General features: G+C 38.6%; 1 protein-coding gene across 2 annotated transcripts in view; it reads left to right on the top strand.

Annotated features, from left to right (window-relative positions):
• Positions 1–22,278, top strand: part of ITCH (itchy E3 ubiquitin protein ligase) — a 603,853-nt gene that overhangs the window by 17,212 nt on the left and 564,363 nt on the right. For both annotated transcript variants that reach the window (XM_042465844.1, XM_042465845.1), the window contains exons 2-4: positions 13,029–13,121; positions 17,735–17,876; positions 19,329–19,453. In XM_042465844.1, coding sequence (XP_042321778.1) covers positions 13,052–13,121; positions 17,735–17,876; positions 19,329–19,453 — 337 coding nt within the window. In that variant the 5' untranslated portion in view covers positions 13,029–13,051. The remainder of the gene's footprint in view (positions 1–13,028; positions 13,122–17,734; positions 17,877–19,328; positions 19,454–22,278) is intronic.

The following is a 22,278-nucleotide window of genomic DNA, read 5'->3' as shown; positions in this document are numbered from 1 at the left end:
ACTACTTGAAGGCACATGATGACGACAACAACAAGAACATATAGTTTTCAGCTATTGTTAGATTGCAAGTCCCAGCATTGCCCAGATGGAATAACCAATGCTGAGAAATGCTGTGAGCTGGAGTTCAACAAACATTTTGCCATCTCTGAAGCCTCCGGAACCAGGTGGGCAATATCTGGCCAAGGCCTATCTCCGGCATCTCTTCCTTTTAAAGGCTCCAGGGAAGCTGGGTCCTGATCCTTGAAATCCACTCCAACCTCCTTTCCTCACAGAGGCATTAAAATATTGCAAAAGGGAAGTAGTAGTATCATTCTCTTCAGGCCTCATCTAGAATATTGTGTCCAGTTCTGGGCACAAAAAAGACATTGACAAGCTGGAGCATGTCCAGAGGAGGGTGACCAGAATGGTGAAAGGTCTGGAAACCATCTCCTATGAGGAGCGACTTAGGGAGCTGGATATGTTAACCTGGAGAAGAGAAGGTTAAGAAGTTACATGATAGCAATGTTTAAGTATTTGAAAGAATGTCATATTGAAGAAAAAGTAGGCTTGTTTTCTGCTGTTCCAGAAAGACATGGAGCAAAGGTTTTCAACACACAGAAAAAGAGATTCCATGTAAACATTAGGAAGAACTTCTAAATGGTAAGAACTGTTTGAAAGTGGAATATGCTGTCTCAGTATGGTGGAGTTGCCTTCTTTGGAAGTTTTTAAATAGCGTCTGGATGGTCATCTGTCAGGAGTGCTTTGATTGTGTATTCTTACATGGCAGGGGGTTAGACTGACAGGCCCTTGGGGTCTCTTCCAAGTCCATGATTCTAAAAGATAGGTAGAGAAAGACCAACATGGGAACAGGAAACCCTCAGAGAGAGGTCCCCCCCATCAGATGCCCCCCAGGCTCTCTGATTTCCTGATTCCCCCCTCTTAGAACCACACTGAACCTCTCTCTCGTGATGACATGCTGGAGGAACCAATGGCTCCCTATTTAGCCCTAGGGCCAGATATAACCCAATTGGTTCCAGGGGCTGCAGAGATTGCAAAGTGTGTGTAATTTAACTCTCAACTTTTAATTATGTGATTTATTACTTGTGGCACATTAGCAAGACCTAGGCATTTAGTTTGAGTTGTAGGGCTCTTTCTTTCAGGAGCTTGATGATAGTGATACAGCTGAGAGAAAAGCTTGTATCAGAAAAGAATATTTTTGCTTCCATTCTGTGTGAGAAAACGTGGTTGTAGTACTGATAAGTTAAATGCATAGGTGTTCTGAGCTTTCTATCATGAAAGAGGAAAAGGCTCCAAATACTTTGATCCTTCACAAGCTTCAAAGGGCTCTTTATTTTTCAGGGATAATAGTAAAGTTATAAGTCTTTTAAAATTATAATATTTATATTTATTTCATATTTATTTCACATCAAAATACTTATAAACTTTGTAGTTTGAGGCAATCAAAATATATTAAAACCAATAACGCAAAATAAAATGCAGACAGCCACTTTGAGTGCTATGCCAGGTGGCATATAAATTATATATATTTAAAAACACTTTTAACTTGAAACTATCATTCTTTATGTATCCTGTAGCTTTATTAATAACACAATCCTATGCATGTCTCAGAACTAATTAAAAAAATAAACTCAGAAGTAAGATCTATTGTGATGTTCAATGTGGTTGACTGCCAGAAAAAGTGCACATTAGGATAGAAACCTTACTGTGACAGAACACACCGTTAAGAAGACATATAACATAATGAAGTAAGGCATGTTTTAGTCTCTTTTTGAATGATGAAAAAAGTTGAATACTGTATATTGATAGGAGTCTGTTGCACTGCTTATGCAGGTGTGTTTATTGGCTTTAATTCTGCATTTAACAGAACTGTCTTCATAGCTTTAGAAGTGGCTTCTCACCTTCCTCAATATGTTGGGAAGTACCTCCACTTGACCTTTATCAATATCAATTTCCTTGACAGCTGGGAGGATATTTGTGAGGTTGGAGATCCTGAGTTGAGACTCCCCCTTTCCACCCTCAAAAGGGGGGGGGGGTTCTGAAATAGTCTGTAGTCATCTAGAATAATGCTTTGTTAGGTAGCTGATTCCAGGAACTGGCAGGATTTCTTTCCCAATGTGCCTGGACCAGTACCATATTTATGCTTATTGACTGCAACTATTTCCTTCTTTCCTGGAAACTTGTTATGTACCAGCAACCGATAGCTCACTGACAGGCATCAGTACAGAGATTGTCACTTTGTGTAGCACTGCTCTAGGATGCTACACAAAGCATTGTATTGTGAAATAGCAGCCTAATTTTACTACTAAATTCATTTTAAAAATCTGCAAACATGATAATCTGGGTGACAATAATACAGAATTTAGCTCTCTTTCAGCTTCTGCATTAAAAAAATATCAATAACTCATTCATATTATATGTATGGTATATTATGTTTAGGCTGCCAGAGAACAGTGGCTTTAGATTCTGTTCAGCGTGCCATGAGCAGAAATGGTTTCTTAACTGCTGTTTCCTATATAATAAGATCACCAGTGTGGTGTACTAGTTCAGATGTTGTACTGCAACTCTAGGAAACAAGGGTTTGAATTCCCATTCACCTGTAGATACCCATTGATCATGCTACATACACTCAGACTAGGAAGAAGGCAGTGGTAAATCCCCCCTGAATAAATCTTGCCAAGAAAACCTTTGATAAGATTGACACAAGAAAACATTGACTTTGAAGTGACATAAATATATATACCCATGTGAAGACCTGTTAAAAGATACTGGCAGGGCTCCACCTGTCGGTAACAGATTGCAGAACTGTTTGGCTACCAGTCCTGAAAAACACCAAAATCAAGGCCCAGCAAATGCAAATGAAAATCAGGGTGAGGGGGTTTTCCCAGCAGACAGTGGATCATTAATTAAATAGACACCCTGAGGCCTTACCATTCAACAACAGATTAACATGTAAATTGCTTCCTCTCAACCAACAGTATATATGTACCACTCACTTCCATGCCAGTATTTTTTGAAGATGCCAGCTGCTGGTGACAGACAGGTCAGGAATAAACTCTTCTAGAACATAGCCCCCCCCCCCAAAAAAAACCTATGGTTGCCGGCCATGAAAGCGTTTGACTTCACATGATTACCAGATGTTTGTTTCTTGTAGAGCTGGCATGTAAATAAAATTTTATTCAGATTTCTGTATCCTCCCACGTTTGAAATTTAAATAATATTGCCATAACCTCAGTATAGTCTTGAGAATAATAGAAACCTGTTTTTCTGCATTTTGAGTAGAAAGTGAACTTTTAAAACAAGATTATGTAGTTCTAGGTATGCTAATAGGGAAAAATGTAGTTATACCTGCATTCTGGATTTTCCAGTAATGTTCAATAAATGTCACTTACATCTCTGGAAATATCTGTTTTGAAAAGGAAGAAGGGAAAGATAAGAAAACAAGCAGCAGCCCAGGTAATGTAACACCTTATTTGTTAACTTGGGCCCCATTCTTGCTTCTAGTTCAGATCAACATACATGTTTCCAAGGTTATTTGTTTTTGCAGTAGTGTTCAAGGAGGACCTCACTTTCCTAAGCAAAGCGAACACTTTACTGCAGTGAAGTCCAAACTCTGGCCTTCCAAGTATTTTGGACTTCAGCTCCCAGAAGCCTCAGCCATCTTAGCTAATGGTCTGGGAAACTGGGAGCTGAAGTCCAAAACACCTGGAGGGCCATTAAGAATTCAACCATTTAGATTTCTTTGCTAACTGAAGCGTTCCATTTCAGAAATTTCTCCAACCAACTACAGTGGAGCCTTACCTTACACGGGGATCTTCCCCCCCCCCCCCATGTAAGGCAAATACTGCGCAAGTTCATTCAATAGAATGGGGCCTGTGCTTGTGGCAGTGCAGTGCGCCCACACCACAGGCACACGTGCCATTCAATTGATTACAGTGAGGTTTCCACATAAACAGGAAGATGCATATGGCACGCCTGCATATGGAGCGGGTGCACTGTATACATTTTTCCCCAGCATAGTACATTTGCTCTCCATCCCCCTCCATATGGGTTTTTTTCTGATCCAAACACTATTGTACTCAGCAATCTGTGACCCCTGAATATATTCAGTTTAAGGGAGAGGGTCTCCTGAAGGCCGTATCTGTTTCTATAAACTTGGGTTTTGTCAACAATTCTCATGCCTTCATCTTGTTTTTCAGTAGCCTAGTTTTGGTTACACAGTGTTGAAAACTCAGGATTTGAGTTTATCATTTGTATTTATAGAAGTAGATGATAAACAGAAGCCCATGAAAATTCCAGTTAGTTTTGGACAGTTAGGGATCTATAATACTAGGTTCAAGAGCTGGGGGTAAAACAAGAAGCAATAGTGCATAATTTTGTTAAAAACTGAACACTTATGACTGAATATATGTAATAGCAACCAGTTGTGTTTGAATACCAAGTTTTTGTAGTAAATTATGTATTGAGAGAAAATTGGCATAAAAGTTAAATAAATAAAATAGTAAAGTATTAGGAATAAAATGTCAGTAACAGAAACATATAATTTGCTTATTCTTTTAATATTATGAAAAGTAGAGTTTTGTTCTATGCTTCCCATCAAGAGTAGGTATGTACATGCTGTAGGCACTGGTGTAAACAGCTCTGTATGCTAAATTCAGCATCAGCCTTAACTAAAATAGACCCACTGAACTAACTATGACCCTTGCTAGTTGTGATTAACCAGTCCCATTCATTTAATTAATTCAGTTAGCACAAATATTTAATCTACCCCTCTGTCCTTCACCCCAATTTCTTACCAAAAGATGTCGCAAATATACACACACTAACCAAAGGATACATTTTGGCAATGAAATAGCTGTTCACAACCCTTTCCTTGAATTTACAGAGAGTTTTTGTGTGTTTATTTTTTCTTAGGCTGTTTGTGCTAATTGTTTACCTCCCAATAATTTGAAATGTTAATGAACATTGCAGTAGTTCAAGCAAGAACACTTGAAAGGAAGATCTCTGTTTTCATATTTCTGGGAGACCATAGACCCAGCCAGGAGCTAGCAAAAGCTTTTTAAGATGTATAAGTAACTGCTAGTCAATGGTTGTGTTGTTTAGCTTTATAAGAATAAGCCATGGGCTTGCATGCACCCATTTCCCTTCTGAAGTAGCTAGGAGGAGGAGACTGGAACTTAAGCTTCCTGTTTATATTAACTGTGGTTAGGGTCATCGAAATCCTAAACTGTAATTTTAACAATGTCTAGTTGAAACAAGCCTCATTAATAAAACAATGACTTGAAATTGTATTTCAGCATACCACAGGTAACATTAACCATGGTTTGTCCAGGTTTGAGTATTATAGCAAGTGCTGGTTAATAAATGCAGCAAAGCTTCCTAGTTTCTCACATACTTAGCAGAATAGTGTGTGGGAGGGTGCCCAAAGTTCAGTGTTACTGGTTCCTGTAACACTAAACTCTACTTCAATTTTAGCATTAAGTATGAGTTAGGCCTTTGGCCTTATTTTATCACCAGCAAATATATATAATTTATATTTTAATCTGACACCTGTCAGTATAATTGTACAGTCTGCCCTTGCCATACGTGGGGGATTCCCCATATATGGCAGATTTCGTGTATACTGGAGTCCCATTGATTTGAATGGCGGTGCACTCACATTTTGTCCCTTGTCACTCACCGCCCGCGTAAGCTTAAAGCCACGTATGGAGAGGGCGGACTGTAGTAGGTAAAAACAGCAGCCATATAAAAAGTTACCTGCTTTAAAACGACAAATCAAATGCCTTCTGGCTAATAGTCAAATTTGTTACCTACCAGCCAGCCAACCAGAATTACTGAAAAACTTGATGTATAAATAACAAGTAAGCATGCTAGTTTGTGCTGCATGAGCCTTTTGCAAGTAGAAGTGACTATAGAAAGCACATATACCAGCCATGGAATACTTAGCACCTTGAACTCATGGTTTATGATGACTTCACACTGTAGTTTGTTAGAATAAAGTATTTATTCAGATTCTGATTTGTTAGAGGACCAATAAGCTGAACTTGGCACTTGTAGCACTCAGTTTTCTGCAGCTGGGAAGTTTCTGTTCACCATAGTCATTACCACTTGCAGAAGGAGCTGGCTGGAAACAGGCAACGTGAACAGTGTTGCCAACAAGCCTCGAAGATAATTCCCGAAAATGTTTGTCCAAAACACACTGAATCCCCCCAATCACACGGAATATTCAGTCACAATTCCCGGAAAATTCCCATAATGTTAAAATGGCAGATGTTTTGCAAATAAACGTAAACATAATTGAATAAAAATAATTGTAACTTATTTCAACTCTCAAAATCACCATTGAACCAAACAAAGAATCTTTCAGTCTTTTAAAGATATTTATCTTGACATGAAGGGGGTTCAGGAAGCTTTGTGCCAAATAGAAACGTGTTCGGATGCAACCGCACTGCCAAAATAAATCCAGTTTGACACCCTTTTAATTGCCATGGCTCAGTGCTAGGGAATCCTGGGAATTCTAGTTTTCGGAGACATTTAACCTTCTCTCTCAGCAAACTCTGGTGTGACAACAAACTACAATTCTCAGGATTTCATAGCACTGGGCCATGGCAGTTAAAACGGTATGAAACCGGATTGTCTCTGGAGTCTGGAGTGAAGATGCAGCCTGAGTTGGGTCCAAGACACACTGCAGAAATAATCCAATTTGAGACTGCTTTAACTGCCCTGGCTCAGTGCTAGGGAACCCTGGGAAGTGTAGTTTTGTGAGACATTGACCCTTCTTTATCAAAAAGAGCTCTGGTGCCACAACAAACTACAATGCCCAGGATTCCCTAGCACTGAGCCAGGAGAGTTAAAGCGGTCACAAACTGGATTATTTCTGCAGTGTTTTGGACCTTCGTTATTAAAAATGCTCAAGGTCCAATCCATACTGCAGAAATAATCCAGTTTGAGACCACTTTAACTGCCCTGGCTCAGTGCTAGGGAACCCTGGGAATTGTAGTTTTGTGAGAAAGAGCTCTGGTGCCACAATGAACTACAGTTCCCATGCATCTGAGGAAATACGCTTAAGTCTAGGAAAGCTCATGCTGCCAACTTTTTTTTCAGTGAGACTCAAAGGTGCTAACAGATCTCTCTATCATCATCCATCATTATCATTATTATTATTATTAAAATCCAAATGCAGCTGAAGAAGTGGACTTAAACTGGCAACACTGATATCCTGTAGACTCATTCTCTGGGGCTGTGATCTGGAAGCGTGGAGGCAATTCCCTTGTCAAACCAGGGAATCCTGGGAATTGTAGTTTGTTGTGACATGTTGAGACACTGCTTTTACCAGCCAGGGCTCCATGCATGAAATTCTGGGCTTGGTGGTTTGTTGTGCCCAGAATCCCATCATCGCAGGGAGCCTTGCAGTAAGAAGCAGTGCCAAACTGGATTATTTCTGCAGTATGGATGGCAATGGAAAAGAGAACGAAAAAGAGATCCACAAAACAAAATTCTTGGAAGACAGGGCAGGGATGCCAACTTACCAGGTGCTCTGCCCATGCTCAGAGGCATATTTAATCACTAACACACACTCTCAGGGACATCACATTCACATGATCACACAAGCAGCCACTTTGCCTTCCTCTGGAGCCTGAGATGCCTGAGGGGGGGGGGGGGGAATCACTGTCCTCTCTCTGATTGGCTGAAAACTGTTAGTGTGATTCCTCCAAACAGTTGGTTGGTTGGCTCTTGCTCTGTTCTCGCTCTCTCAGAGGGAGTCATTGAGAGAGAGAGAGAGAGAGAGAGAGTTTTTTCTCCAGCCCTCTCTCTGATTGGCTGAAAACTGTTACACTCCAAAGGGTTGGTTGCTCTGCAGCCGTCTGGAGCTGAAATGGGCCAAAGTCGCGGAAAAGGCACTGAAATAGAGCCAGGCACGAAAATCACACGAAAAGCTCTGAAAAGTCCCCGTTTTCGCGTGAAAGTCACGAAATTGGCAACACTGAACATGAACCAATACACCAATAAATTTGAATTTTCAGCAAATAACTTGCTGCTGGCCCAAGTTTTCAATTCACCACCCATTCTTTGGACTTCAGTGTAAAATGAAACTTAGATACTAAACCTGAAAGAAAGTTTAGAAAGTGACAGTCTTTTCCTCTGTAAAGACATGATTTGATGTATATTCTGATTTATACAGTACATTTAAAAATAGACAGTGTAACATCCTTTAATCTCTTTTGCTTACCTATTTGGCTAGAAAATCCTTGTTCAGCTTCAACTTAATCTCTCAGTTTAAGCCTGTTAATTAGTTTTCCATAGCTATTGCATACAGGGGAAATGAACAAGCTACAAACTTGTTTTGCATTTTTGAAAAGTAGTTTTTTCTTTTTTACTAGTTGTATTCTTTTCATTTGAAAAATGAAAGGACTCTTGTTTTGTGTTCTCAGATTACAAACTAATTTTGACATTTGACATGAGTGTATTCTAGTAAATTCAACAAAGACAGTGAGGAAATTGAAATAGTTAAAGAGTTCCCATACCTTGGATCAAGCATTGACCAGAATCACCATGTACCATTGTCTTGATTGCTAACTTAAACGCTGGATAAGAGACCATTTTTAGGAAACAATATGAAGAAACAGTGGTTTCCAATTAGCCAAAAGATGAGATAAGGCTACAGTTTATTACTCTTATCTGTTTTATCTGTACACAGAACTCTTTCCTCTTTCAAGGAAAAAGTGTATGTATGTGAAAAAGTGCTCTGCAATGTTCTGCCCTTTCACATTGCCAAAAGTGTATTTGTATGTCATAGACACTTAAGACTGCTCCAACTGAGTTTCCCATTTCTTTTCTTATTTGTAAATTCCATAATTTTTCTTTCTGAAAGATAGCAGCACATCACGAATACACCAAATTCTAAGGAATTCTTGGTCATAAAACAAGTTCTAAAGCATAGTTAAACATTTTCAGAAAGGAGAAAACCACTGACATCACCCAAGCAAATGTTTGAATAATTAATACTTTGTTTAGCCTGAAAGTGCTAGATCATTGTTGATTCCAGTGTTATAATTTTGAAATACCAGGGTCTGTTGCAAGGTCTGTTAATTCTTTGAAACTTGAAAATTGGGAAAAATAATCTCCTTGGACTTTGAAGAGTACATAAACTGTTTTAGATGCAATAAACTGTTTTAAATGCAATCCCCAGTAGTCTCCCATTTATGATTGTAATGTTTGTACACCAGTTTACAAATCGTGTAGAGGCTATCCAAATCTTAGGGCAAGGACAGATTAAAATGTAGTGTGATGGCCTGGATAGCTTATATAAAAGGTGACTTGTCAACACAATGTTTCCAACATTTGCTTTTGAAAAATCTTTGTGAAGTATGGATATGAACTTTTGATGGATGCAAATGTGTTTGTGCTTCATCAGATACATCTATCACAGTTTAGATGAAGCTATGATAGAAGATTGACCTGTACCAGAGTTGGCTGTTCCTCCACAAGACTTTATAATTTGATTCTGAGAGACTAGGGCCCTGGACAGACGGGCCTTTTAGTACGTAATGAATACGTTCTAGGGTTGCCTCGGAGCATCGCTTACAGACACCCCGCAACCTGTACACATGGGCACTGTCATTTTGATGTGACGGACAATTGGCGTCCGCATGTCGCGGCCCGCTTGTGATGTCGCGAGTGTGCCATTGGCGCACTTGGGTGTCACAAGTGCGTCAGAAAAAGAATCCACTTTTTGCAGGTTCTTTTTTGCTGTGCGAGGGAGCCGCGCGGTTTGTCCATTGTGGTTCCCTTGCGCAGCAAAACAAGGCGCTGGCAGACCACCCTTTTTGGGTGGTCTGTACCCCTCCTAGGAGTCCAGCATCTTGGATTCAGTTCAATCTGGAGGAGGCTTTTCTTGATACCCAGATGGCCCTGGGTAATACACCAGCACTTAGCCTGACCATTCTGTATAATCACCTCAGGATTGGTTCAGACAGGTTGCCTATGTAGCTAATAGAGACAGAGAGAGCTCCATCCATAGGCTGGTGAGTGTCCATTTGTCTTCTAGCCTGGTGAAGAAAAGTACTCTTCATGGGACAGAGAGATCTCCATCCCCATGATGCGGGGATTCCCACCTGTTAGAGATAAGTATTCCTGTGCTGGTATGATATCACAGTCCAAGACTGAGTTGAATGAGATTAGTCAAGGTAATTCAGACTGACATACCAGTTTTATATCAGTATTTTCCTGGTTTTAGCGCATTGGAGTTGGCGAATACCACTTTCAGTATCTTACCATACCATACCAGAGTAGTCAGGTATCAACTGCAGTACCATTTTCCATTGTATCAAGTACATTCTGTGGTCCATATCAATTTCAGCATAGCACTGCTCTGGAAACATCAGATATCAGTTTTGCAACCTACCTGAAAGTGCAAAGGCATAATTACTCCTGAACATAAAGAAAACAAAAATAATGACCATGGGGCATCTACATAAATTCAGTCTAGACAGTGAGGAAATTGAAATAGTTAAAGATTTTCTATGTGTTGGATCAAAAATTGATCAGAACGGAGACTATAGTTAAGAAATATGAAGACTTGGAATGAGTAGGCAGCCATGAAAGAACTAGGCAAGATCCTGAGGTGTAAAGAGATACATATGAGTACTAAAGTAGGAATTGCCCAAGCCATTGTATTCCCTGTCACTGTGTATGGATGTGAGAGCTGGACAGTTAAGAAAGCAGATAAGAGGATCAACTCATTTGAGATCTAGTGCTGGAAAATAGTGCTGAGGATACCATGGCTGTCCAAAAAGACAAATAAATGGGTCCTAGAATAGATCAAGTTTGAACTCTCCTTGGAAAACAGGATGATCAAATTGAGGTTGCTGTACTTTGCCCACATTTTGAGGGGGTATGAAGCATTAGAAAAGACAATAATGCTGGGTAGAAGGTAGTAGAAAGAGAGGAAGACCACATGCCAGATAGATAAACTCAAGGAGGCCATGGGCCTGAACTTAGAGGACCTAAGCAGAGCAGTGAAAGACATGGGGTCTTGGAGATTTCTCATCCATTGAGTCATCATGTGTTGAAGTTGATTCAAGCGCAGTTAACAACAACAAACCTATAATGTCAAGCAGACTTCAGTGGTAACTCATCTGACTTGTCAAGTATCAATTTTGGCATGAAACCATATCAAACTCCTTAGGTAATGATCTTGATACCATCATCCAAGGTACCAAGTAAAATTCATTTTTTGATACAGAACCCGGTCAGAGTTCTTAGGTATCGGTGTGGGCACCATCAACCAAATCATCTGCCTTTGTTAGTTCTTTCTCCCTCTGTATCCAAGGAGCAACATTGTTGGCTAGGGCATTGAAGGCTGTGTCACATCTGGCCTTATTGACATTGGAATAACAGTCATTTCTTCTTCAACATCTTTTCATTTTCCAACTTGAGTCACCACTTTACTTACTGATGATGCCTGCTCCTACACAGTTTAGATGTTTCATATGATGAAAGCACCTGATCTCTAGATCAATCAGCCTGCTAGTTATACTGATGTCAACAGTCTGTTTCACAATGACAGGAAGGATCTCTGCAATGTTATGCTCATTTACATTGCCAATTATGATGTCTGTAAGTAACCATAATGTGGCAAGGATCTGACAGAACTCATTGCCTTGCATAGCCATGCTTGGTTATGCTAGTCTGTTCCCTCCCGACTTTAGCAGAACATTCAATTGCTGAGAAGGGCTTATTCAATCCCATTGCTGCCTCTGTACCAAGTCTTATGCAGAGAATGCCTACAGCAGCATGATACTTTGTAATTATGCACCAGCTTTTGCTCAGCCTGTAAACATCAGACATATTTATGCACTTTTGTCCTTTGTTGATGAAAAGAGTTGTTCGGCTTGCTTTTTCATGCTGGCAGTTAGGAAGCATCATGGATTCCCTGGGTACTTACCTGTAACTTTAGTTCTTCGAGTGGTCGTCATCTGTGGATTCACACAATCCGGCCCATCCTTCCTTCATCATATCCTCACCTCTCCTTAGATCTTTGGCTGCTGCTTAGATCCTTGGCAATCCATGGAACTCAGGGTTTAGGTGGGAAACAGTCTGGTAGGGCTCTCTGATAGTGGGTAGGACTACCACAAACACACTAACATAATATCTCAAAAGGTTCTGTATGATGCACTGTGAAGGCACATATAACCCATTTGTATGAGTTCACAGATGACAACTCGGAAAACTACAGTTATACAGTAAGCAGCCAGTCCTTATCCAGCTTCAATCTGCCCTGTTTACATGACTGTAAGATATACAAATGCCGTAGTATGTATTTGATAGATGGATGCAATCCAATAAAATTAAGGGCTGGTAGTTTTGTTTAATTAAAAGAAAGCACTTACTCAGACATCTGGATAATGAGAGGAAGATGGAGGTTGGTATTCAGTACAACTGGTGTTAATTCTGACATCCTTCCCACCAGTATTAACAATAATTTTACAGACTACAAAACGCATCGTTGATTTTTTTTCCTCCTTAGCTTAATTCTTTGTTGGCTAGATTATAGTCAAAATCTACTTTATAATTTGCTTATATTTTCTCCATTCTGTACTAATGATGTCTGTGATTGAGTTCTCTTGGTGAAAAATAAATAGACATACTGATATGCAATGTAGGAACAAACCCTTCCTCCCCTCCCATTGGCTGCTTGGACTTCTTCAAGTGTGACCTGTGTTTGGCATGGGAGTGACGCAATCCACATTGTGTTTCCTTTAGGGGTCCTTGCAAATCATGGGACCTTTACATCCTATAATGATGGCAGATATTTGGATAGTAGCATATTTAGCTGTTGTAATTTTCTTTATGGTCTGTTACCTTTTCAGGATCCACATTTCTCCAATTCCTTGGTACTTACTATTAAATTGGTCTTCCTGGGTGGCCTACTATGCAATACAGTATTATGCCTCATCAAAGCATGTACTATCTGGTCTTATTGGTCCAGTCTTTTACTGTAAGAATGACATTTTTGTTTCTTCATTCAGGTTCATGTACTCCTTTCTGTGGTATGGCTGGTAATGGATCAAGATCAGAATCTGTCAGTGGGTTAACTATGAAATCACAGCTTCAGATCACTGGTATGTGTCTAGGTCAAGCCTGTGGATGGTCTCTTTGTGACTGCAGAGGGAATTGCAAATACCCATTGTCTGTCTATGTCCATTCTGCTTTGACCACGAGGATGAGAACATTTCTGTGTCATTCTTAGGGTGGCAGGTGGAGCAATCCATCACATTTAGGTTTATCCCAATGTGCTAACCAGACTAGGCAGGAGTCAAAGTTCTTTTTCTGTTACTTTGGTTAAGACTGTAACTTCTGTTAAGACTTTTATTGTGTCTGTGTTACTTTTTATCTTCATCGTTTCAGTGGTGCTGATGTATTTTTATGGCAGACATTCTTTAAAGAATTCTGAATTTTGTGTTCTGGATAGTGCTATTGTTTGTCATCTTACCTTCATTACAGATTTCTCTGTGTTGTCAGCACATTTTTACACATCTTTTTGTAAAATGGATAACCTAACTTGCAACTAGTGCACAACAGCAAACATGCCATCCTGTGGCCATGATAAAGAAAGATGCTTTGGGCACACCCAAGCACATTCACATATTTGTGCCTCACTAGAAAAGGAAAGATTTAGAATGGGACAGATGTATCTGTTTTCTACTTTTGTACTCCAATATGAGTTTTCAGTTGGTAGCTACATACCTTTTAGATTCTGATTAGTGAAAGAAGCTCATGTTATGTTGGTATTTTAAATGTTTAGAGTAAATTAAATTAAAATTATTTAAATTTAATTAAATAATGCTTAAATAGTTACATTATATGATAAATTTCAGAATGAACTGCGTTTTTTTTCCTTTACCCCCACAGGTTTTCTTATGTTAAGTTTTAATAATACTAACAGTTAATATTTGAAATTAGTGGTCCTATTTATTGTTGTTACACGCTGCCAAGTTAGCCAATGTCAACCCTACAAATGAGGGATCTCCAAGAGCCCCGTTTGTCAACTGCTCTACCTAGGTTTTGCAAACGCAGGGCTATGGCTTCTTTAATTGAATCAAACCATCTGTAATGTGTTTTCCCTGTTTTATTAAGATATTTATATCCTGTTCTCTATCTAAAGATCTCTTGGTGGAGTATAATAAAATCACCCTCATCAATTTAAAACAATGTAAACTAAAAAAGAATTTTAAATGACCAAAAACATATTACACCATTTTACAAGTTAAAAGAAGGCAGATTAAGGTTGATTAAAATGCAGTTGGCCCTTCTTATACACGGATTTCTTATACACAGATTCAAGCATGCATGGTTTGAAAATGTTAAAAAAAAGTATAAATTTCAATTATCAAACCTTGATTTTCCATTTTTTATAAGGGACACCATTTTGCTATGTCATTATATTTAATGGGACTTGAGATCTACGGATTTTGTTATCCACGGGGGATCTTGGAACTAAACCCCAGCGTATAACAAGGGTCCACTGTAGTTAAAACTATTTAAAACCATGGCTGAGTGCTATTTAATTTTGGGAATTGTAGTTTTATGGGACATTTAGCCTTATCTGTCAGACAGCTCAGGTACTACAACCAGCTGCAGTTTCCAGAATTCCATAGCATGGAGCCATGGTAGTTAAAGTGGTGTCAAACTGGATTATTTCTGCAGTGCAGCCAACATCTGCTTTTTTATGGAATGCATTTTCATGCATTCCCTTTTATTAGAGTTTGGAGTAGGAAACTTAAAACGTGAATGAAACAAGATTTGTAAATACAGTGGACCCTTGTTATACGCTGGGGTTTGGTTTCAAGATCCCCCGTGTATAACAAAATCCGTGCATGCTCAAGTCCCATTAAATATAATGACGTAGCAAAATGGTGTCCCTTATAAAAAATGGAAAATCAAGGTAAATTTATACTTTTTTGGAACATTTTCAAACCATGTTTGCTTGAATCCGTGTATAAAAAATCCGTGTATAAGAAGGGCCGACTGTACAGTCTCTTGAAGATACGGGGCATGCAAGCACAAGCATCACGGGTTTTCAAATCTAGATGAGAAAAGGAAATTTCTTTTAAAAGACGTGAGGTTGCCATCTTTCTGTAGACGACATTCCATTTAAACATTTCTTCCACCAAGCAGAACTTGGTTGTAAATAGTTAATAAATAATGTGGGATCTACTCTTTGTTAGTCATTATAGACTTTACTCTTGTTGTGACATGCATGAGTGCTACTTCAGAACACAGGTCTTAAATCCTCACAAAATCAGAATAAAACTCTGATTCTTTCCACAGAAAATCTAAGCTAATGCTTGCAGTACAATAATACTTTTCAGAAGGTGTTAGATGAAAATTGAGAAACAGACCCATAGTGGTCCATTAAAGGGTCTGTCAACATTGTGCTAGCTGCGTGGGGACAGGTTTGGAGAAAGGGTACATGTTAGAATGGAAGGCAGAATCAATTCCTTCTCTCTCCCAAGAGGCATGTAGAACTAATTGTAAATCAGTTTGACCATAGGATCATATAAGGGTTGGAGAGGGTTGGACTTGGACTTTTTAATTTTAACTCTGTATGTTTTTTTAAAAAATTATATTTGTAATTTTTATATTTTTATACTTTTAATTGTACAGTTTTAACTTATGTTTATATATGTTCACTGCCTTGGGTCCCGTTTTGGGAGAAAGGTGGGATAAAAATAAAATAAATAAATAAATAAATAAAAGCAATACTGTATGTAAAGGATTCAGAAAATTTGAAAATGACAGATTGCATGTACTGTTGGCCCTGTTGTAAGTGACTGGTCATATATTGATATATGGACCACCTCTGCTTCTTCCACACACACAAACTATAAAATAGAATAAAGTGCATGGCATTGTGGTTTGTTTATATCAGTCTCTCCATTTGCAGAACACTTCACAAATATGTTTTGACAGGCTCTTTCATCAAGGTCTCACAAGCTAAAAACGGGGGGGGGGGGGGGGAGGAAGCAAAAGAGGGAGGGAAAGAAATGAAGGTAAGAAAAGAATATGTGATTATTTCAGTTGCATGTAATTTGATAGGGCATTGGAACTATGGGTGTTCTAAAAAATTCATGGAAATGGAGATTTTTTAAGAGGAATATGAAGAAAATGCATAGTAGCAAAGAAGATTGCAGTTTAGGTTTGTGAGTGGAATCTTTCAAGGAAATAGGAGGCCTTCAGATATATGAGGCTGCTGAAGCTGCAACAGCAGAAAGATGTGAGAGCACAGAAAGCATGGAACATTTTGAAGCTTATTCAGGATCTTGTGTAGATCAGAGTAACAAGATGTGAAAAAATTTGGGAGCAGAGTTCTAGATAGACATGATCAGAAGACCAGAGAGAAGCCACTTCTGATGTGAGTAATGGAAAAATTGCTTCCACTCAGTAGTAACACTTCTGAAAAGAAAACCTTAACCACCTCTGAACAAATCTTGCCAAGAAAACTCCTTAGGGCTGCCATAAGTAGAAAACAACTTAAAGACACCTTCAACACCAAATGTTCTCCAATATTCATCTTTCAGAATCAGATTCTTTTTGTTTTGTCTTAATTGCAAACTGGAGTTTGCACTTTGATGTTCTAAATCAGGCATCTTGCAAGTTTATAATTGAAGTGAGAGGCCTGACACTTTGTTTGGTGCTAATTTAAGCTTACTTGGCAGTATTAATATGTTTGAGAGCTTAGTGTGGTGTAGTGGTTTCAGTGTTAAACTAGGACACTGGGAGACTAAGCTTCAAATCCTTACTTGGCCAAGGAAATCCACTGGATGATCTTGGGCATGTCACACACTCTCAGCTTCAGAAGGAGGCTGAGGGAAACCCCCTTTGAGCAAAGTTAATAAAGAAAGCCCAATGATAGATTCAGCTTAGGGTCTCCGTAAGTCAGAAACAACTTGAAAGCACACAAGAATAAGTCAAAGCAAAATGACAACATGAAACATTATTTATTCTAATTATGCTACTCCAATCACTTTTTGAAATGTTATGTGTAGTTAATATTGTTGTAACCAAACCTCAAAGAAAACGAGATTTTGAAAGCTAAACTAGATGAATATAAAGCAGTACAGGTTGAATCTCTCTTATCCAAAGAGATGTTTTGGATTTTGGAATATCTGTACAGTATTTGCATATACAGTGGGCCCTCCCCTTACGTGGGCATCCTTTCCGGATCCCTCCGCATAAAGGGAAATCCGTGTGTGCTGGAGCCCCATTAGAAGTAATGGAGCTCGTGTATGCCATAAGCACAGCCTCCATTACTTCTTCCAGGGCACGTGAGGGGCTTTTCGGCGCGGCTTTCAGCATATGCTGAAAACCGCATATGCTGCACCTGAGTAAAACGCAGGCACACTGTACATACATAATGAGATATCTTGGAGATGGGATCCAAGATTAAACACAAAATTTATTCATGTTTCATATACACCTTATACACATAGCGTGAAGGTGATTTTATACATACTATTTTTAATGATTTTGTACATGAAAGAACGTTTGTGTACACTGAACCTTCAGAATGCAAAGGTGTCACTGTTTCAGCCTTCCATGTGGACAGTGTTGGATTTTGAAATATTTTGAATTTCTGAATTCCATATAAGGAAGACTCAATCTGTATTGCTAGCTAATACAATATTTAGTGATGTAATAATTTCTGGTGTTAATGTTCTTTTATTTTCAACAGTTATTTCTGCAAAATTGAAAGAAAACAAAAACAAATGGTTTGGTCCCAGCCCTTATGTAGAAGTCACAGTTGATGGACAGTCCAAGAAGACAGAAAAATGCAACAATACTAATAGTCCAAAATGGAAGCAACATCTTACAGTGTAGGTTTGGAAATGTTATTCACTTTGATTTTCTATTGTAAATAACAATAAAAACAAATTAAGCCAGTGTGTCATAAGAAAGACACTGGAAGAAATTAGTACTTCTAACTTGTGCACTCTTGCATGCTCACCCTCTCTCTATGGAGTTTTGCTTTGAACTTTTCCCAGGATCTATCATTAGGGGATTTTCCCAGGTTGTGTAACCGTGATAAAATTGTTTCAGATGTTGTTATCACAGAGGCAGAGCAATAGCTGTATAAGCTGGGGCACATGACTAGAGATTTTTGTTTCCAGTCACAGTTCCTTGTACTATGTCAAGTGTGATACCAGAATTCCCTGATCAGTATGAATGGCTTTTAGAGGGGGAATATCAAAAGCCATTGCATGAAGAAGTCCTCAAGAATGCAATGTACATTGAGGATCAACACTTCTTCATATCTCAGCCACAGTTTTTTCCAACAAGGAGTTGGGGGGGGGGGACCCAGCAGCCATGTTCAAATAGATTATAATTTAATTGTCAGAAAGGATGACATTTTTTTGGTACAAAGTTAGAAAGACTGCAAATGGATTTGTCTATTATTCTTAGAGAACTGGCTCAGTCTACTTAAACGCATTTACAACCATGCATGTGACATCAAGAATTCACTGTGAATGGTCAAATACCTTTTTATAATCAGTTATTTTTGAGTCTGCATGAGGTTTGTCATTATGTAACTGTAATTCTGAAATAAATAAATAACATGGCTTACTCACATTGACTGTGCCAAATTAGTCTTCCATGAAAGCACTCGTTTTTCTTTATGAATCCTATTGTAGTTTTGAATACAGTGGTTTCCATTGAGCTTGTCAGGACTTTTTGTTGTTTCCTTTATCAAGATGCTTGATCTTCCATTGAGAATGTAAATACTACATTTAAATATTTATGTATAGTCAGTCTTTAAAAAAATAAACCCACTGTTTCACTAGCACTGCAATGACAGTACAGCAGAATTTCAGATGACTTTTTATCCTTCCAGAGCTGGTTTTGGGGGTGCATGGCAGAGGGATCTTAAGTGAGGAAGAGAGATTTCTACCTCTTGATTCGGCTGATAGAAGCAGTTTGGATTTAGGCCTGAGAAAAGTAGCAGGTGTCAGAAGTAATCAACATTAATGTGTAGCTTGGAATATATATATATACATACACACACACACACACACACACACACACACACACACGTTTAGAAACTATATTTATTGTTTCTAAAAACTGAACACATCTTCAGCCTCCAGAGCTGAAGTGTTGGTCAGATGTTTTGAAACAGACTTGTCAAGGGTATCTGTGGTATTTCAAAATGCAAGATGATAAAAAAGTATGATCCAGGGCAGTATATGTGCCAGCTTTATAACCTTGAAAATGAAAGATAGTTTGAAAAAAATTATTTGTGAAGTGTTAATTGCATTCTGTTTGTTTAGAATTGTTTCTCCGGTTAGCAAACTAAATTTTCGTGTATGGAGTCACCAGACGTTGAAATCTGATGTCTTACTAGGAAGTGCCACACTAGATATTAATGAGACACTAAAAGCAAACAATATGAAACGTAAGTATTTGTAAACATTATATAACTTACAACATAGACAGTTGTGTGTGTTGTCCTTTGTTTGAAAAACTAACCTGCTTTACAGATCACAATACTGAGAGTTCAACATTATGATTCTATTTTTGCGAAATAAGGCTGTTAAATTAATACAGAAGTCTTGTGGCATAACAACAGTAGTAAACATTTTAAAGAAATTTACTTGTTATAACTTTGCTCTGGTGCCACAACAAACTACCATTCCCAGAATACCATAGCATTAAGCCATGGCTGTTAAAGTGCTGTCAAACTAGATTATTTCTGCAGTGCTGATGCAGCCTTAGTCTGCTGTACCATTGGGAAATCATTTCAGATGGTGGTGAAAAAGCAACAGTCCCATGCAGCTTGAGGTGTTAGATACAGAACATGTTAACACCAGGTACAATTCATTTAGATAGGGGAAACAAGTTTCTTAGCTTTGCTAACATTCCTATACCTGAAAAATAGATGAGAAAACAGGAGAACACTAAGGTACTGCTGCTAACATTTCTGAGATTTGAGAAAGGGCAGGAAATGGGAAAGGACTCTGTGAAGTATGGCTGATTAGATTCCTGAGGTAAAAGAAAAGAGGTTCAAAATACAGAAAACCCACTCCCGGACTCCTTTTGGGGTGTTAAATTCTGAATATTAGTAGGTGCACTGCAGCTAAAATTATATAAAATGGTTTGTGCTATAGAGTACATCTGACATATTTGGAACACAGTGGGTGTTTCCCACTCCCCTGTACTCTTGCAGATTTACTGCAGTGCAGATATGATAGGATGGAGCTGCAGGAAAGAGGCATACACCATGAATGACAACTGTGTGTATGTATTTTAAAGATTTAGCAGAAGAAAATAATTATGTAGCATCAACTTCATTCCACATGAACTCTCTACCGGTAGCTACAATTCTGTCCAGGTGTTGATTACCTGATTTCAGTCAGCATGAAAGGAGGGGCATATCTACCCTTTCTGTTCTCACATGTCTACCCTCTCCATTCTCAAAGAAGCAACTATGAGAAGAAGTTTCCATTTGCTAGGAGACCCCTCATAAGCAAATAGGTGAAAGGTCAGGGTCTCCGGCTTGTATAAATATTCCCCACCTAAATAGGAGCCTCTTTTCACTTGTCCTTTTCCTCACATATAAAGTGACAATGAAGAGGGTATGTCTTGATGTTGCTATTCTACATGTTGATTGAAGCTGCAAATGTAACACAAAGACAGTTTATGTTTCCATTAATTTCCATGAGAGAACTCCGTTTATGTTAGTAAGTACAAGATTTTTTTCCTCTCCTCTTCCTAGTCTTTAGTCTTCAGATAAATTAGGAACTATGTAATTTGAATATCAGTGTAGAATTTTAAATAACTGCCTTCTATGTTGCTACCACATCTTTCTTTCCTTTCTAGTTACTCAGAAATCCTCAGGATTGGGACATTTGTGAAGTCGAAGGCTTTCATGGCCGGCATCCATAGTTTTTTGTGGGTTTTTCAGGCCATGTGGCCATGTTCTAGCAGAGTTTCTTCCTGATGTTTCGCCAGCAACTGTGGCTGGCATCTTCAGAGAATGTTTGCCTGGAAAGGACTTGGCTATACAGTATATATTGTGTGACCTGGAAAGGCAGGAGTGATTTGCATGTGTATTGTTGGTTGCTGATGGCAGTCCTCAGGGTGTGAGGGTCTGCAGAAGAGGATTAATGTCTGCTTGATTAGTGCTCATTGTCTGCTGGGAAAACCCTGACCCTGGGAGATTTGCAAATGAGAAATCTGTTTCCCTGTACTTTGCTAGCATCATTGTCTTTTCTAATGATTCATGCCTTCTCATGATGTGGCCAAAGAACAACAACTTCAGTTTAGTCATCCTGGCTTCCAGGGAGAATTTGGGCTTAATCTGTTCTACAACCCATTTATTTGCCTTCTTGGTCATCCATGGTATTCCTAGCCCTCTTCTTCTGTGCCTCATCTCAAATGAGTTGATTTTCTTTTTATTGACTTTCTTCGCTGTCCAGCTGTACATTTTTTAAACCCATGCAGTACATGGTGATGGGGAATACTATGGACTGGATGATCCTAACTTCAGTCTTCAGAGTTGATTGTAAAATCTTGTCCATTTCTCTCGTAGTTGCTTTCCCCAATTCTAGTCTTTTAATTTCTTGACTGCAGTCTTCATTCTGGTCAATATTTGATCCAAGATATGGGACTCTTTGACTATTTCTATTTTCTTGTTAATTTGTAGAGTTTGCATGGCCGTTATTTTTGTTTTCTTAGCATTAAGCCTACCTTGGCTCTTTCTTCCTTGAAAGAAGGAAGCGTAATTGTTTGAGGTCTTTATTTGTTTCTGCTTGTATTATTGTGTCATCTGCATATCTTAGGTTGTTCCTTTGTCCTGTCTTCACTCCTCTTTCTATGATGTTTTCTGAAAAATACTTGTAGTCAAATTTGCATTCCATCCATATTGATTTAAACATGCACATGCTTAATCATACATCTTTATGTTATCAAAAAAACTTCACAAGTTTTTCAGACCTCTTCTTTGCTGTTCTTGCACAGCACAGACATTTATGTAAGGAAACAAAAAATACTGTGCACACTTATACATGTAGTGTGAAATTAATGTATTCTTTATATAAATCAAATTCTGCTTTTCCTTGATTCACTTTGCCTAAAAGGAAGCTGTTAGCCATTTCTCAAATATCAACTCATCGCTTTCTGCAGTGTTATTCTAGCTAATTTCTAACACCTTTGAAAGCACGGTAATGTGTGAGGGCATGTCTGATGAGTCTTGGTGTTGCCTTTGTGTGGAAGTAGTGA

The sequence above is a fragment of the Sceloporus undulatus genome, chromosome 4 (assembly GCF_019175285.1).
Source record: "Sceloporus undulatus isolate JIND9_A2432 ecotype Alabama chromosome 4, SceUnd_v1.1, whole genome shotgun sequence".
Lineage (NCBI taxonomy): Eukaryota > Metazoa > Chordata > Lepidosauria > Squamata > Phrynosomatidae > Sceloporus > Sceloporus undulatus.
Note: the sequence above shows the minus strand (reverse complement) of the source record. Positions and strands in the feature narration are given on the sequence as shown.